This window comes from Chlamydotis macqueenii, chromosome 1 (genome assembly GCF_036417535.1).
Source record: "Chlamydotis macqueenii isolate bChlMac1 chromosome 1, bChlMac1.mat, whole genome shotgun sequence".
Taxonomy (NCBI): Eukaryota; Metazoa; Chordata; class Aves; order Otidiformes; family Otididae; genus Chlamydotis; species Chlamydotis macqueenii.
Genome location: NC_141556.1, coordinates 203965849 through 203982502, shown reverse-complemented (window position 1 = coordinate 203982502; position 16654 = coordinate 203965849). Strand labels below are relative to the sequence as shown.

Here is a 16654-nt window from a genome sequence, read left to right as displayed (position 1 = left end):
GATCTTGAGGATATGAAGGTTTTTAATTCTCTTTGCAAAGCAGTGCTGAAGTCTTATATTTTGTCATTAGTGACTGTCTGTCTTATGAGGGTCCCTGTGTAATGGGCAGGCTTCTATGACTTCTGTTCTGCTGCATCCTTTGGGAAACTGTAATACCTAACTTGAGATCTTGACTTCTACTGCGTGGAGGGAGATCGAGAAATGAGACACTACAGCACTGAAGCTGAGTGCACCTTGAATATCACTTGATGAACCATATGTTTGGGGACTGGCTGCTGTGTGACAAGTGTGACACAGGCACAGATGAGTTAATACCTTCTCCCAAGAAGGTGAAGTCAGACAGTTATGCAGCAGATCCCAGAAGAGATGCCGCAAAGTCCAACTTTTCTCTTATTCTAAGCAGTTTTTGAAATCAGGAGGCTCCCAGGGCTGCTCTCCAGAGACTTTAGATTTTGCACTTGTTATTTAACCTGCAGTCCCAACCAGCCACCTGTTTAAAGCACTAATTTAGGGCCGGTGCTTCCATCCACCCTGCTGTCAGTTAGTGTGACTAAAGGCACTGCTGCTTTTGTTTTTTAGCGGCAGTGCTTTGTCCTGGCTATTGTACACCAATACTGTTCTGTGAACTCTGAGGGCAGAAGCTGTGCCCTGTACTCAAGGCAGTAGCAGGATCCTGGGACTGGTGATTATGTTTTTCACATCTGAATCTTTCCCCAGGCAGTACTGGCCAAGAAGTAACACATGTGGAAAATATGCTGTTATGTTTACGTCTAGCAGCAGTTGCAATACTTATTTCAGTAGCAAAGTCAAGGCCTGAAAAGAGCATGGAGGAAGACCTGCTTGCTCTTCCCTCACACAGCCAACACACTTGATTTTTCACAGGCTAAATCCCTATGGTGGCAGGAGTACATTAAGTCCTGCCCAAGGTTTGTCTGACCAGCTGTGGACATCCTGGGCTCGCCTTACAGCCAGCACAGAGACAGACGCACATCTGGAGGATGCCATCTTGTCCTTGTTGGGCCATGTAGGATGATGCAAGTCACACCTTTGCAGGGCCTGCTTCTCTGCTTTGGCTGTTGGGAAGGGCTCCATGTGGGCATCTTCACTGCCAATCCAAGCCACACAGAGGGCACTGGAGCCAGGGAGCATGGCTGGAAGCTCACCTCCATCTATCAGGTTTGGCGAAACCCTTAATGCCAGTCTCACTCCTCCCACTCCTTGGTTCCAAACCACCATGATGTTACTGGAGACAGGCAGTCCTGGGTGTGGCTGCTATCTTGCCTCTTGATTAAAGCCTCTGGATCCTGGCAGCAGGTTTAGCTTTCTCAAGGATTATGGCTTTCTCATTCCCTCTTCTGAGATGATGCAAGCCTAAGAAGTCTGTACCTCTGATTTTGTTCCCACCCATCAGTCTCCTGTGGATGCAGACTGTCAGGAGCTGTCTCACACCTTGGTTTCAGGCAGCACCTAGCACAGTGAGCTCTCAGCATGGACTGAAATGCAATGCATTTTTGGAAACAAACAAACAAACAAACAAATTTTAAAAATTCAGTAACAATACCTAGAAGAAAAGCATGGAAGCAAGCAACTTTCCTGTCCAAAACAGATTTAAGGTATTAAAGAGCTGTTGTGGCTCTGAAAACTGACAATCTGTAAAACAAAGGCCATTACATTTGAAGCATCAATTATTTTATCATAGTTGTTATTGTGTTAAAAAAGCATCTCTTGATTTAAAGAATGAAGGTGTTGGAGCTTTCAGCACTTCTCTAAATAACCCATTGCAATAGTTAATCACTTGCATTATTAAAAACATTGCCTTGTACTGCGGTTCTAAATGTATTCTACTTCTGCTGTCACTGTGCTTGTTTCTAACAGCCTGAAGATTAACAGAGATCTCTTGAGTCTGAAGGCTGTGATAAAGTGCCAAAGGATGTAGCCTTTGGATTTTATTAATTTAATGCAAATTTATGCACTACATTTGTACTTCATGGTTTACAAGGTCTCTGTTGGACTCCCACTGTGCAAGTTTTTGTACAAACTAGAACCAGTCCCTGTCCTTATCACCCAGAGTATGTTTGAGTGCTTCACAGTTCCCAGTCATTGCCCTCTTCCTCTGACTGTGCACCATAGACAACCTCCCCCACCATTTTATGCCTTAAACCTCCCTGTCTTCTTCTCTTCTGATTTCAGCTGTGACGCCATTTTGAGACATCCACTGGCTGCTGTGGACAGAAACTGTGCGTGCAGCTAGGAGGAAAGGTAGGTGAGGAAGGAGAGCAGTCAGATCAGCGTCCCTGGCAGTTCGAGGCGGTTAGTGGCCTCTTGCTGGCCCATCCTTATTTGTGAGCATCACGGCAGAAGGTGAACAACAAAGCAGTACCATCAGTGGTGGGCCATTCCTCACCAGCACAAGGGGCATCGTGGGGAAGGTGTGAAGCTGTCTGTGTAAACATCTAACAAGTAGGCAGCAGAGACTGGCATAAAGACCTGTTTTAAGGTGGGAATCAAAATCCCAACAGCATGTTGCTGAGCTCTTCCCTGAAGAGTTTATTGTTCTTCTGCCCTCCCAGCCCTTGAATCTCTTAGTTTTAGGAGGAAAATTGTTTCACTCCTGCTTTTCTCCCTAGCTCAGCACTGGGCTCCTTTCCCAGACCAAATTTTTAAGTTAATTTTGAAAAGAGACTCTTTCCCCATGAGACAGTGAGGGGGCAGATGTGCTCACTGACATGCCATGGCATGTCTGCTGGCACTGCTGTACTCCAAGTCCAATCTTTGGTATCTCCACTGAATCAGATGGTGCCTCTCCAGTGAGACTGCTTGCCCTTGAAGCCACTTTCTTCTTCCCTTCCATTCAGAAGAATGGGACAGTCACATAGAGCAATGGGGTCCCACACAAAGGTCATGGTAGGAGACAGAAGATCTGCCCTGGAAAAATATTTGGAGTCAAGAATGTTTTGAAAGACTTGACTAGAGGGGTCAGGCATGCAAGGAGAAAGATTTGCTATTTGTAGCAAATCCAGTGTCAGCCGTGTGAACAGAGAGACAGGGCTGAAGGCAGAGTGTGGGAAAGCAGGCAAACAAGCCTGGCAGCTAAAGGGTTTGAATGCTGGCATGCTTTTCAGTTTTGTTTTGCAGGGAGGTATTCTTTTCTTTGGGACACTGGTCTTTTGGTGCTTGAGACCCTTGAGGGAGAGGAGAACTGGTCACCCACATTATGTCAATGAAGATGGATGTAAACCTCCTTTCATTCTCCTTTCCCCCTTCTCCTCATGTTTTCTTCTTGTTTTCTTGTCACAGAAGGAGACAGCTTTCCTCAGCTCACTCTCATCTCCTCACCTGACCCTGGATTTCCTTACATCTATTTCCATTCATTTTCCTTCTTAACCTTTCCTTAGTATCCCAGTTTTTAATGAATGCAGATCCCTCTCAACTCGAATTTTTGCCCAATATCCTCCTTCTCCTCCTGGTCAACACTATTGTCTGGATCCTTACCTCTTTTTGTGCCCTTCCCTCTCTTAAGTCTCTCTGTCCTTAATCTCTTTTCCCTGACCTGCTTTATTTCTGGCATGCCTTGCAGACTCCGTGTCCATACAGTCTATTGCCTACAGCCTCTCCTGTCCTCCTACGCAGCTCTACCTGCCACTGAGGGATCACTTCTCTCATGTGTCCCTTTGATCACATCACCTGCCTCTTTGCATCTTCCCTGGGCTTCCTCTCCTCCATCACATCAGACAAAAGGTGCTTGCCTGCGATGCCGGCACTGTTGGGCTTGTTGCACTGTCAACCCCCAATGAGTTTGGAGGAGGCAGCCCCTGCGAGGCCATGCTGCCGCTGCCGGCTCATGCTGCCTGCTTCCAACCCAATGTGCACCTTCCCAGAGCCCTTCTGCTCACATCAACAGCCTTAGGGCTGTTTTGCATCCGATATTAATACTCCCTTTTGCATCACTCCCTATAGGTAGTGATAGACATCACTCCCTGTGATGTCTATAAAAGCCTGTGACAGCTGATAAGCTACTGAAGCACTGAGTCTTCAAAACCTCTGACTGACTCCGTCTCACTGCGTTTGTCCCTTCCCAGGGTGGGGCAGTCCTTTGGCCTTTATCTTCCCAGCACAGTGAGTGCCACACCATGATGATAGCACCCAGTAATAGGGATGTTAGCAAGAACAGAAAAAAATTATCCAGCTCCACGTTCATAATAGCTATCTTTAGTTAGGTAGAAACTGCAGAGGGGCTTCGCTTGGAGAGAAAACTGGACTGCAAATGGAGGGGCGGAGCTCCTTGGCTTTCATGTTGATGCTTTTCACAGGAGATGAGAGCCTGAGGCTCTTGATCTTCAGGCTGAGTTAAGGGTTATCTGTTTGCTGGTAAATACAGAGCTAAAGAGGCAGGCAGACCCCAGCCTCACAGCCTGAAAGGAAAGAGCTGCTCAGAGTTCCCAAAAAGCAGATAAGAAGCCCTTGAGGCTGTGAAGACAGCTTGGGGCTGTGCATCCCAGTGAGACAAAGGTGCCGCTTCGAGGGAGGAGGTTGATGTGCAGGTCCAGGGCTGAAGCAGGATGTCCATGTTTCCTGGTGGAAGTCATCGATCTGCTCAGTGTGCTGGTTGCTGTCATACTCATCCTGAGACATCTCATGCTGCCTCTTCCTTGGATTGGGACCATGCCTAGCCTAGGGTAATGCATGTCAGTCTTGGGGCGGGGTGTTTAAAGGCGTCAGCTGGCCTAGGTTTGCCTGGGGAGCAGGGCTAACCGCACTTTTGAAAATCTTTTCCTCTGCTGCCCAGGTAATTGCAAGCCTGGGATCAGACAACCATGTAATAGCTAAGGTTTAGCTTCAGTTCTTGATTTCCCAGGAGCCTTTTTTTACATCCAGAAAAAAGAAATTTTAAGCCTGTCTTTTGGAGCCGCTGTCTTTGGGTCAGGCTGTGTCTGTGCTTCCGTTCCATCATCTTTCCTGAACATGACTAACTCTTTCTGTCAGGGCTGAGCCACCAGAGATCTGCCTGGACCAAAGCCAAGCCCCCTTACTACATTTCCTGTTGTTCCCCAGCCTGTCCAGCCCGCCTCTGTCTCCCCCAGCTGATAACACCACACCAAGAGGTACTGACATACTCCTTTTGTTTTGTTGTGGGTTTTTTTTGTTTTGTTAGAGTTGGAAGGGACCTTTAAAGGTCATCTAGTCCAACCCCCCTGCAAGGAGCAGGGACAACCCCGACTAGATCAGGTTGCTCAGAGCCTTATCCAGCCTGGCCTTGAATGTTTCCAGGGATGGGAAACGTATCAGGGATTATTTCCTTGCCTTGATACTTCTAGAAGTCATCCCTGAGTAGAGGAATTATAGTCTGAGTGTCCAGTCTATTTTTAGTGCTTTTACAGGCTCCTTCTCTGACCTTGGGAGGGACTCTAACCGCCCACTGTCCCATTTCGTCATTTGCAATTTAGAAAACTCCTACCTCGTCTGCAAAGCACTTGGAGATTTTTGCTTGGAAATCCTTTTAACACTATAAACTTGTTTTGTCTAAAAGGGACCTGTGCCTTAGTGGCACCCAGGATTTTTTAAGGTTGTTGGCAACACATCTGATCATATCTAACTTCTTGGGTGGGAAACTGCACATTTTCTTGACTCTGAGGAACTGCTCTGTAGTCTCCTTTCCATCTCCACTATTCTGAAGACATTAATTTTCTTAGTCACTGAAGGAATAGAATTTTACCCAGCAGTAGCTTTGCTGATCATAAACTCAGAGAAGTGGTTTCATTCCTTTTAGGCAGATTTATTTTTTTTTCCAGTTCTATAGGTTTGGTCAAAATATTCAGAAGTGGGTGTTGATTAGGGGTATGTGATCCAAGGGTCTGCATCCTTCTGCCTCTTGTTAATCTCTCCTGAGGGAGGGTCTGACAAGGTGAGGTGATGCTGCTCCACGGGAGGATTTCGGATGCCTGTTACAGCTTCCAGAGAGACGGGAGAATTATTCCTTTCTCAGGCACCTTAGCAGCACCAGCACATGGCTGGCAGCAAAAGTGGTGACAGACACCCCAAAAAGGGGCAAAGCAGGTTCCCAGCAGTGCCAATATCCTGCTACCTCTTTTCTCCCTCTCTGTCAGCCAGGCTCACGGCCGGAGAGGGCATCTAACACCTTCTTTGGGGTGGTGAATCTGACTTTGCAGCATCCCCCTGGCAGCCCTAGGAAGATTTCTGGCTGCGTCAGCCAAAATTTCTGCCGGGGACTCTGCTGCAATGCAGCACACCACACCCCCGCCGGCGCTGAGCCTGGACAGCCGGTGCTGCTCAGCTCTAGCCCAGCACCGCTTTCCTCCTTTTCTTCCCAGCAAGCTCTGATGATTTCAGGTCGCTTGGCATTATCTCCCGCGGGCAGTTGGCGTCCGCAGCGTGTGTCAGCGCAGCTTGGCGCACGTTCGGTTTCACAACGTGCTGCCTGCAGAAAGCGCTGGCTCCCCGAAGGGATCGGCTGTGGTTTCATATTTCATTTCCCTCGCACGCTACACCCAAATTCCAGACACTTTCTGGCTTCGCTGCTGCATGGACTCAGAGCCCAGGTCCTTTGCCGTACCCAGCGGAGGCAGACGGGGCTTCCCTCGGCTCCAGGGAGTGGACCATGAAGACGTCAATTGTATTTTTGCTTTGCATCTCAGTTTTCCCAGGCTTTTCCCAGGGCAGAGTTGTTGGAGAGGATGAAACTGGTTTTGCTGAGTGTAACGTGTTCTTCCCTGGACAAGTCCCACCCGAAGGATTTACAGAGCCGTTCCACGTGAAAATCTGTCAGCAGTACAACAAAGAGCCACGCTTTGCAACCCTCTACAGTACTAAGGACAAAATCCCACTTTATTCAGCTTTTAAGTATACAAAGCCAGCTGAAAATGAGGAGGAGAACTGGCTGGTCGAACCACAGGTAAGTCAGCTTTTCCTTCGCTGTAAAGCAAATGTTCCTGGAGAACATTTCCTCTGGGGTGAAGCTGGGGCAAGGATTTTGCAAAGGAGGCAGGAGCTCTGCTTGTTGAACTCCTTTCGATATTAATTTGACACAAGCAGAGCTTACTTTTGTGCTTGAAACTGAGCAAACAAATAGCTCCTTGTCCCACGGGGCTTATCATGAAAGCGGGGAGGCTGCTGCGTGCGATGTGCAGTGCTGGGAAGAGGAAAGTCATCTTTGACACCAGCTGATGGGTCTGTCCTGCCTAGCCAGCTGTCGTGGGCAGGAGCACTGGGTGGTAGCAGGGTTAAACACCGCAGCGTCCAGCTGAAGTTTGTTCTGTTGCCAGTGCGATTGCAGTGTTGATAAGAGTTCTTCAGCTTCATTGAACAGCGATAAAACATCCGTTCACGGTTCACCAAGTTGACGCTGCAGCTTTTTGTTGTGTCCCGGTGTTGCAGACTCTGGCAGGGAAATGAGTTACCGTGTCCTGGAGTGTGCAGGCTTCAGTCTGGTCAGAAGTGTGCAGTATAAAATTAATTTTCCTGGAGCCTCAATGGTTTTTGTCTCTCCTCACACTTGGCATGTTTAAGCAAGTCCTTCAGGCTGCTAAATTTAAAGGGAATCTTTAAAAAATTGTTGATACCCTAAGATAACAAGTACGCTTTACCACTTTTTTTTTTTTTCCCCATGTTTCAGGTTTTTCAGCAGTGATCATGGGGAATTTTGTAGCAAACATCAAGCTACCCCCATGTATTGAGCTTGGGAAAGACTGGCAGTGCGCGAGGGTGCTGTGTCAGGGCGGGAATGGCTGCAGTGTCAAAGCAGCGTGTTGGGAGCAGGGCCCTCGGGTGCAGGACGTAGACAGAATCAAAGCTCTCCCTTGTCCCATGAGAGTGGCTGCCATGCTCATTTTGTTCATGTGGGGTGATGAGGTAAGGCAACAAGGTCGCAGGCAGTGAAGACAGGTGATCCTATATTTCTGTCTTTACCTTGGGCTGTCTCCCTGCTCTCTGGGCTGGGTTTTGAGTTGCAGGAGTTCCCAAGGGCCTTTTGATCTGCTCTCCTTCCACTTCATAGACAGCTGTGGGCGGTGTCTGCTTGCCCTTTTAAAACAGGGGGAAGCTTTTTTGCAAACTGTCGTTACGGAGCTGAGGAAGAGTGATGAGTTTTTAAAGCATGAAGAGGACCTGGGCGAGTGAGCTTCTGCTGTCAGTGCTGTGGAGGCAGCGAGGCAAAGCAGCAGAGATGAGATCCTCTCCTAATTTGCCTCAGACACTGGTGCCCTTCGTCACCTCTAGCCACCGTATCTCCTCCTGCTCCTCATGATCTGACTAACCAGACCTGCCCAGGCAGGCTTGAAAGCTGTTCCTGCCGTGGAGCAGTGAGCAGCCCCTCCACAGCAGCTTTGGTTCTCCAGCACCTCCTTCCAGCTGGCTCCCTTGCCCTCCCCACTCCATGCTCATCTTCACCCCTCACCTTGTCATCATCCCTGCCAACACTCCAGAGCCCAAAAACTTGTGTCTCCTGCCTCCAAACCAAACTGCAGCCCCAGAAATAATTGACCAGTTGCTACCTTTAGTTGCTCTGGCTTCTCCAGAGCATCCCCATGGGTTGCTGTGGATCCGCTCTTAGTTTACACTAATGGATCCCCTTCACCCATTCCTGAAACGCAGATGTCTCAGAGGTGGGAGGTAGCTCTGTAGTTCACTGGAGCAACCTCAATCTGAGACAGAAAACCACTAGGAAAAATGTTGTCTGAAGAATCTGTAAGGAGAAGAAATTAAGACTACAAAAAATTCCTGTAACTCAAGAAATAAGCACATCCACTCCGGTCAGACACCACCAGGTGTGGGAGGAGAAAGTGGGGAAGAGATATCACACCCATTGTTTGTCTTCCTACCAAGGCTAGGTCAGATGATTAGGAAAGGTCAGAGAGCTGCTGAAGGGAACCCCTAGCACCACCTGCTCTGCAGCATAGCCCCATGAGGTTGTATTGCCTGTTTTCTGGATAATTTCCTTGCCAAAACAGAGACAGCTGGGTACAAGCAGGCTCAGCTGCACAGTGGCATGTGCTTATGCCTGTGTGCATGCACGTGGAGATAGAGAGACACAGCAAGCAGAAAGAAATCACTATAAAAATGCTCTTTGCGCTCTGTTGAGGGCATCAGGGCTGTCACATGCTTTTTTGGGGGTAATGATGTAAGTGGTGAGGGCATGGTCTCACTCCCTGCGTGCCTACCTCCTCAGGAATGTCTGCCTGAGAAACAAACGCCAAATGTGGCGCAGAGGCAGTAATTGGGTGAGAAGAGTGAGGAATGTCAGTGCCACCCACTACTGATTGGCAGCTGGAAACAGCAAATTAATTCAGCAGTTAGTGAAAAATTAGAGAGCAGGCAGGGTACGCTGATGAGCAGGGTACTGATGGGAGTCCCCCAGGCTTGGGTCTGGAAACCTGCTCTGACACAGATTTCTTAGGGGTTAACAGCAAGTCACTGTGGCTTTGACACTTTCTGTAGCTTAGAGAGAGGTGGAAAACTCTGGAGTTGCTTTTTCTGTCCCAACATATGAGGGGCTGGATGGATCACCTTGTGTTTTCATTTGGTTGATGACTGCTACTAGCCAGATGACCAAGGCAGGGTTCGCATCGCCCAGCTGTAGCTGCCTCAGAGCTGCTCTTGCTGTCTGTCTTGGTAAACAGTCAAGAGAAACAGGTACCTCTGGAGCTGCTCGTGTGAGCGTCCTACCACAGAACCCTTGGTGTAAGGTGCACTGTGCCTCCTCCCTGGGACCTGCACTGCAATCAAAGGCATAAGCGTGCCAGAAGAAATAGCGAGAGGAGTGGGATGCTGAAGTTTGCCTGGAATGGTACGAGGGTGGGGAAGGTGGGGGATAACAGTGTCCTATACTGTTAAATGTCCAAGCTTGATGGAAGCTCTAATGGCTATGTGTCGCCATACTTTTAATCCCCCTCTGCCTCTGCCCCTTCTGTGGAACTGCAACCCCCACTTTATGAAACACATCGATATTGTTAGGCGCTCACATCCATACAGATGTTCAGATGTGTTATTTATTTTTAAATCCCCATCCTATGAATGAGGTGTTTACCTGTCTGCCTGGATCTTGCCCTCAGCTATCTCAGGTTATTTGGACAGGTGGCTTCATGGCTGACTCCGTGAATGCAGATACGCTTTGGCGGTGACACAAACCAAAAGCTTTTTGAAGCAGTGAGGAAGGGTAGCTTGCAATGCAGGTTAGACGCAGGGCTGGAGACAGCTCGCTTTTGGGGCTGAGCTGGAGGAAGCGTGGAAACCTCAGTTCCACAGGAGTTATTACAAACCATAATACGAGTTATTATAAGCATAACTTGGTGATGTCAGAGCCTTACGCATGAACAGCACACGGCCACATTTTTGTCATGTTCTTTTTTTAATTGCACCTAAACAATCCCAATGGTATGTGCAAAGCCTGCGGCTGAACAGGTAAGCGGAGACATATTTTCTTGATAGGCACCTCAAGGTTTGCATGTATCTGCTCATAAGAAGAGAAAATTAAGTTTATAGCGTCTACTTCCTGTAGGTTGGGAATGTCTGCCAGGAGGCAGAGCTTGGGTCTATGTGTTCTTGTGATACGGCAGTGCTGCCATGGGAGTGAGAGGGGATGAGTGTCTCTGCGAGGGTGTCAGGCCCAAGAGGGCCATAGCGTGGAGGGCAGTTCCCAGGCACAGCCCTGCACCCGTGCCTGCTCTCCCCTCCCCTGTACTGTGGGTGCATCCCTTGTCCCGTGGCACAACGCCGTCATCTCATCAGAACAGAGAGAATGAGTTGGGGGGACAGGAAGGGACGGCGATTTTGTGGAACACAAGATGTCTGGGCTCATCAGCCAGCTGCAGCCTGTGAGTTTGGGGTGTGTGAGCAAGAGAAGCAGAATAAGGCAGGAGCAGCACAGGATAGGTCTTTAAGTGATGTACTTAGAAAAAGCTATGACTTGTGCATCAGCACATAGGACCTGCTGTGATCCTGCCAGTCCTGAAGCAGTAAGCATCAGACGCTTCAAAACAAAGCGCAAGAAGCCTCCTTAGCAGGAGGTGGGGGTACTGCAGCCCTCTGCAAGGGCCAGCGTTGGCACTGTGACCAGCCTTGGTGCAGAGGCAGCCCTCAGCCTGGACCGCAGGGGCTTGGCTGGTGCGGGAGGCCAGCCAGAGCTCGGTTCCTGCAGCGAGGGTGATGGAGAGCTGCTGACACTGGCTGGTGCTGGCCCTTTCACCCAGACTCTCAGCACAGGCTGACGCAGAGCCGCGAGGAGGTGAGGCGGCGCTAAGAGGATGCAAACTCTGGGTGAGGTTGCAGGGACGTGGTTGGACATCTGTCTGAGTGCATTGCAGGATGGCCAAGGGACCAGGAAGGATGACTGGGGAGTGATTCAAGGTAGACAAAGAACTGCTTGCCATAGATGTCTCCAAAATAAGTATTATATAGTGCAGTAAACAGTCTGTAGGCCAGGAGCAAAGACAGCAGGTTTTGTGGGGCCAGCACAGTGCTGGGAGCTGAGGGCCGCAACCTCTGAAGCAGAGACTACAGGAGGCAGCGGCTGCCAGAGACCGTCTGCCACCTCTGAGGTTCTACCAACACACTCACCCTCTAATTTGGGGAAGAAAATGACAGTCGTCTGGCACACCCCCCGGCGTGGCTGTAGGTAGTGTCGATAGGAGTGACTCAGGAGCAGACAGGGCTGTGGCCCCCCAAGAAAGACCTGAGCACGTCCTGGTGTTCAGTGCTCCTGCTCCCACTGCTCAATACCTCCCTGTGCATGGTCTGTGCGTGACTGCTGGGTGAATTCCCGTGGCAGCAATAGCTACTTCTAGCTCCATGGCATGGGAATGGCAGATACGAGCACGTACCACAGATTCCATCGGGGGTTTGTGGTGGTGGCATCCTCACCCATGTTATGCCAGGAGCTGCGCGGTCATTAAGGATGAGGTTCAGGCTGTTAATGACATGAGGTTCAGACTTCAAATAACAAGCCCTGAGAGAGCCCCAGGAGCTCACTGCCATGTCTGTGCTCAGGGCAGGGAAGTTCACGTCACCTATCATGGTGCCTGGCTTCATTCTGGCTTCTTACACAGTCAGTGGCGAGAAGTAAACGCCTTCTCTAGACATCTTACATACCATGGATTTTTTTCTTCATGGCTTGGATTTGATAGTTCAGAGGGACTGAAATAAGGTGCCATGGTAGGTGCTTAAATGAACTGGAGGTACCACCACTGTAGGAGGTGAGAACACAGCCCTAAATCAAGCCATCTATGGGTCTTAAAAATCTCTTCTAGAAAAAAAAAAAGCACAAGTTAGGGGCTTGGTGCTGGGTGGCTAGTGAGATTTGGAGCTGCGAGCAGCCCTTGCAGCCTAAACCAATGTATTTGGCAGGGCACCTAAGTAGAGCGTACACTCCTCTGAAGCGCTGCAAGGAAAATAAGGAGGGAGCGCAGGATGTGGTCCAAGGCCCAGCGTGTAGTAGCAGTCATAATGGAAAATATACTTCAAAGTCTGGTTTGCACGTTGCTTTCTAGAAAGGCAAATTGCATTCAGTAACTCTCCTCTCTACCGTTTCAGATAGATGATCCAGAAAATGACCTGCATGAGATGGTGCGTGAAGCCGATATCGCTGGCACTGTGGCCAACCTTGGTGCAAATCAAGCCCTGACCTCAGACTACGTGGGCTCCGGTTACGAGAGAGGGCTGCTCAATCCCAGCTTGCTCAATGAGGGAGATTTCCAGATGGCTACTTACACGCTCACAAATACCGTCCCTCTGAGCCCATCTCTGAGCAAAAGCTGGCACAGAGACATTGGGAGGGTAGTGGAGCAAGCTCTGGTCCCTCACTGCTCCGAGAAGGATAATCTGTATCTCCTTGCAGGCGCGATTCCTTCCAGTGTCCAAGTTAAAGGCAAGGTGTCAGTGCCAGAGACCCTCTGGCTGGCAGCCTGCTGCGATGCTCCGGGGGGATGGTCCCTGGGACTAGTGAAGAAAACAAATGATGAAAACAGCTTGGTGGACCTCATGGTGGGAGAACTGGAGAAGCAGCTTCTAGCAGGGGTTGACTTGTTCAAGGGCAACTGTGGGGAAGACAACAAAAGCCAGGAGAAAAGAGAAGCAATACTGCGAGCTGTCAGTCAGATCCGCTCTGGAGAGCAAGCAGGAACAAGTGACAACCAGGAGGCCAAAGACAGCAGTTTGGTGAGAAAAGTGGCTGGTATCATTGCTACTCCTTTCATCAAACTTCTGGAACTCCTTATCTACGTGTTTGTGGAGCTGGTGAAATTTGTGTTTTATTTTCTGTGGCTTGTTATCAAGTGGGTTGGTGGTACAGTTCTGAATGGAGTCTACAGCCTGTGGAATGGGATGGTGTCCTACCTTAAAGCCATCAGCATGGTGCTCATCAGGATCCCCTATGACTTGGGGAGGGTCATTATCAACATCTTTCTGGGCTTCCTGCAAATTGTTCAAGACGTGGCGTCCCTCACCTACAGGATCCTGCTCATCCCTGTTGAGTTTGTCCTTCACCTTGCTGCTTTCCCTTATTACTCCGTCTGTGCCATTCCTTCTGTCCTCAAAGACATGGCCACTGGGATCATGGGCACCTTCTCGCTGGTCATTGATGCCACAGCTGCACTTCTGCATGGCTTTTGTTACCTGGCTGGTCACATAGTCAAACGGTTTGTCCCTAAAGGCTCCTCCACTGACTGACAGGAAACCAAGGCTGAAAAGACACGGAGTGAAGGAGGAGTGGGACAATGCTTTAAGATACGTGGCCAAATGCTGTCAATTTTGTTCTGGTATTTATTGTAGTGACATTAATAATAATGAACCGACTGGGGAATAATAGGGAAGGCCAAGGTAATGTTGCCAGGGGATGCCACCATTGTAACTCAAGTTCTGTCAGTTGTAAAATGTTCGGGTTTTATCGGTGCAGGCCACAAAATTTCTGTGATTTGCAGATGTCAAGATGCTTCCTCTGGGAGATGTGTGCTAAATGCGGTACGGGATTATTTCTTTCCAGCAAAAATAACACCAAGACCTATGCACTGGCAGAGAGCTCCACAGAAACTCATCTCTGCCCAGGAGGAGGTGGTGGTTGGGGCAGGATTGTAGTTAGAGAGGGTTTTCTGGGACCTGGAGAAGGGAGAAAGAAGTCAAAATGCAAGGATTTTGGGGTTCAAAATGATGAGGAGCGAGAAGGGATGAAGGCGAGGTCCTGCTGTTGGTTGCAGTGCTCATTGCACCAAGGTCCCACTGGTGGAGGGAATGCGACCGGGTGTATCCCAGTCCTCAGGCCTTTCCAGGCAGCTGAAGTCCCGTGGATGTTGCTGTGAGGAAAGACCATTGCCCATTCTTTTGCATGGTGAGAAAACATTTTCTCTTAGCCACATCAGTCATCTTCCCCCAACCCTTCCTTGGTCTCTGGTGACCACTGAAGTACTAAGTCCTGAAGCTTCAAGATGTGGCATTCCATGATGGTCTAAGCTCCTGAAGGTCTCAACTCTAAAGCCCACATGCCTGCTCCAAAGCACAGCAGCGCCTGGGAGTTATGCTTTTGGCTTTGAATCATCTGCCTGCCCTGCCTCCCTTGAGAGCTGACAGCTCCCTAAGCACGCAGTGATATTTATGTGCTTGAGGTCTCTGTGAGACAATGCCCAGGCTGGGGATGGGTAACACCACTGCTGTCCTTCTGGGGCTTGTTTTGAAAACCCAGCTTACGGGGGAAAATGATCCTCCTGGGCTTCCCTCTACGGCAAAAGAAAAACAGCTCTGCCTTTTGCACTGGTCTGGGCTGGCAGCAGGGGCATCCTTACAGAGAGGGGACACGGCAGAGAGATGCATGGGGAGCGCAGGAGGATTTTGCTGCTTTTGCGTGGATTGATTTGGTGTTTTCACAGCCCCTACCCGGTGGTAGGGTCAGAGCTGGGCAGGAGCCAGCCCTGGGCAGGACAGGGGGAAGGTCCCTGGACAGGACAGGTCCCCTCGGTGCTGTGCTGGGAATGAAGCTCACCAGAGGGGCGTCAAGGAAGGGAGTCCTGCAAACAGGAGGGAAAATGCAGAGGGAACAGGACACTCACGGTGAGTTGCTTACACTTGGAGGCCCTGGCAGCGCTCATGGCTGCTGCAGGGACCAGCACGGCCAAGCTCAAAGGCTTTTACTGGGCATTTCCCTTGCTTATCCAGTTTCAGAAACCTAGAGGAGGGAAAAAGCAGTTGCATTGCCCCTTTCTCCCATGAGGACCATGGACCGTCAGGTGGGAGGAGAGGCGGAAGGGGTATCTGAGGCACAATGTTTGTTTTGCTGTGTAAATGTCCACCCAGTGAGCCCATGTTTTTGTGGGAGAGGGACCCAACTCCTCTTCTGCAGCGCTCGACCTCCCTGCTCGCACTTCTTCACCCCTTCTCCCTGCCAGCGTGAGCCAGGACCCTGCACATCTGGGGCACCGGAGCTTTGCTGCTTCACGCTGCTCACGGCAGGGCTGAGCTGGGGGGCTGAAGGAGATTCGGCTGGGTCATGCTGGTGGCAGAGGGTTGTCTCCTTAGCTCAGGGGCTGTGTTCAATGCAACCAGCTGTGCATGCACGTCCCAGACCAGGACACCCTGACCAGGTGGCACCCCATTCAGCAACAATGCTAATGATATCGTTGGGGATGCCAGCGATGGGGATGAAGTCTCACCCTTCGCAGGCCCCAGCTGGTTCGTGGAGAAGGAGAGGCCACCTGGCAAGCAGCACTGTCTTTGTGTGGAAGGGAAGGCAGCTTTTGTGTGCCAATGTGGGTATAGCTGGGTGAAATCAGCAGTGTTTTACAAATCTACCCTTTGCCTTGGAGCTCCTGGTATGGGGATTTTGGGTGCAAAGGGCAAGGTCCAAGTCACTGCTACCAGCAGGCAGACAGCAGCCTGCAGATGCTCTCCAAACCACACTTTGCATCTTTCCCTGCTCAAACATGACCCCCCTGCTGCAGGGCCAGATGTGGAACTGGTTTCCCACTCCTTTGTGGGATCCTATCCCAACTCCGGCGCTCCTCTCAGGATTCATGGCAGCTGTTGGGGCAAGAGAGCAGCCAACTCAGGTCCCAGGAGATGCCAGAGTACAGTGACAGGGGCACCAGCCTGGGGGACCCAGGGGCTCTGCAGCCTCTGAAGGCACGTGTAATGGCAGCAGCTCTCAAGTGCAGCCCAAGAATTAGGGAGGAGGTAGCAGCTCCCAGCCCAGAAGCCCATCTCCTGCCTTCTGTGCAGTCTTATCTTTGACTCATCTTAGCTGCGCAGCAGCTGCTGATGCACCTCTCAGGAGTCCTGCACTCAGGGCAACTTCCCCACACCTTAACCTCCACATCCCAACTCCACCAGCATCTTCAGTGAAACCCCTGGTTGCAGTGACGTGGGAGGTCATATGCTGAGAGACAGCAGAGCTGAGACCCCTTGGGAGATCTGCGTTGCCACATCTCCATCGTGATGGCTGCCCCTGGTCAGGCCAGCAGGTCTCCATTCGGACTGCAGGTGGGCAAACCTTTAAATCTGAGAGGCTGCAGCGCTCTAGGATTTGGGCAGATGTGACACAGTATTATTAAAATTGTCTTAACATGCTCAGATTTCAACCACTAAGAACCGCAATCAGCACGGGGCGTTTTTCTTCTGTGCTGCGTGTCTGAGCAGGCGGTGGGAAATCTGCCTCCAGCGCTGA

General features: G+C 50.2%; 1 protein-coding gene across 3 annotated transcripts; it reads left to right on the top strand.

The window, feature by feature from the left end:
* The first annotated feature begins 4214 nt into the window (after window positions 1-4214).
* ENDOD1 (endonuclease domain containing 1) lies at window positions 4215-13753 on the top strand. 3 transcript variants are annotated; one of them, XM_086739624.1, is made up of 4 exons: window positions 4215-4676; window positions 4984-5102; window positions 6654-6910; window positions 12541-13753. In XM_086739624.1, exons 1-4 carry the CDS (start codon window positions 4534-4536, stop codon window positions 13672-13674), a joined length of 1653 nt encoding a protein of 550 aa, XP_086595750.1. In that variant the 5' UTR covers window positions 4215-4533; the 3' UTR covers window positions 13675-13753. The 3 variants fall into 3 exon arrangements, with proteins under 3 accessions (XP_086595750.1, XP_010119627.2, XP_086595751.1); XM_086739625.1 differs by lacking the exons at window positions 4215-4676; window positions 4984-5102 and adding an exon at window positions 7631-7866 and having other exon boundaries at window positions 6874-6910; XM_010121325.2 differs by lacking the exons at window positions 4215-4676; window positions 4984-5102 and having other exon boundaries at window positions 6249-6910.
* The last annotated feature ends 2901 nt before the right edge of the window (window positions 13754-16654 follow it).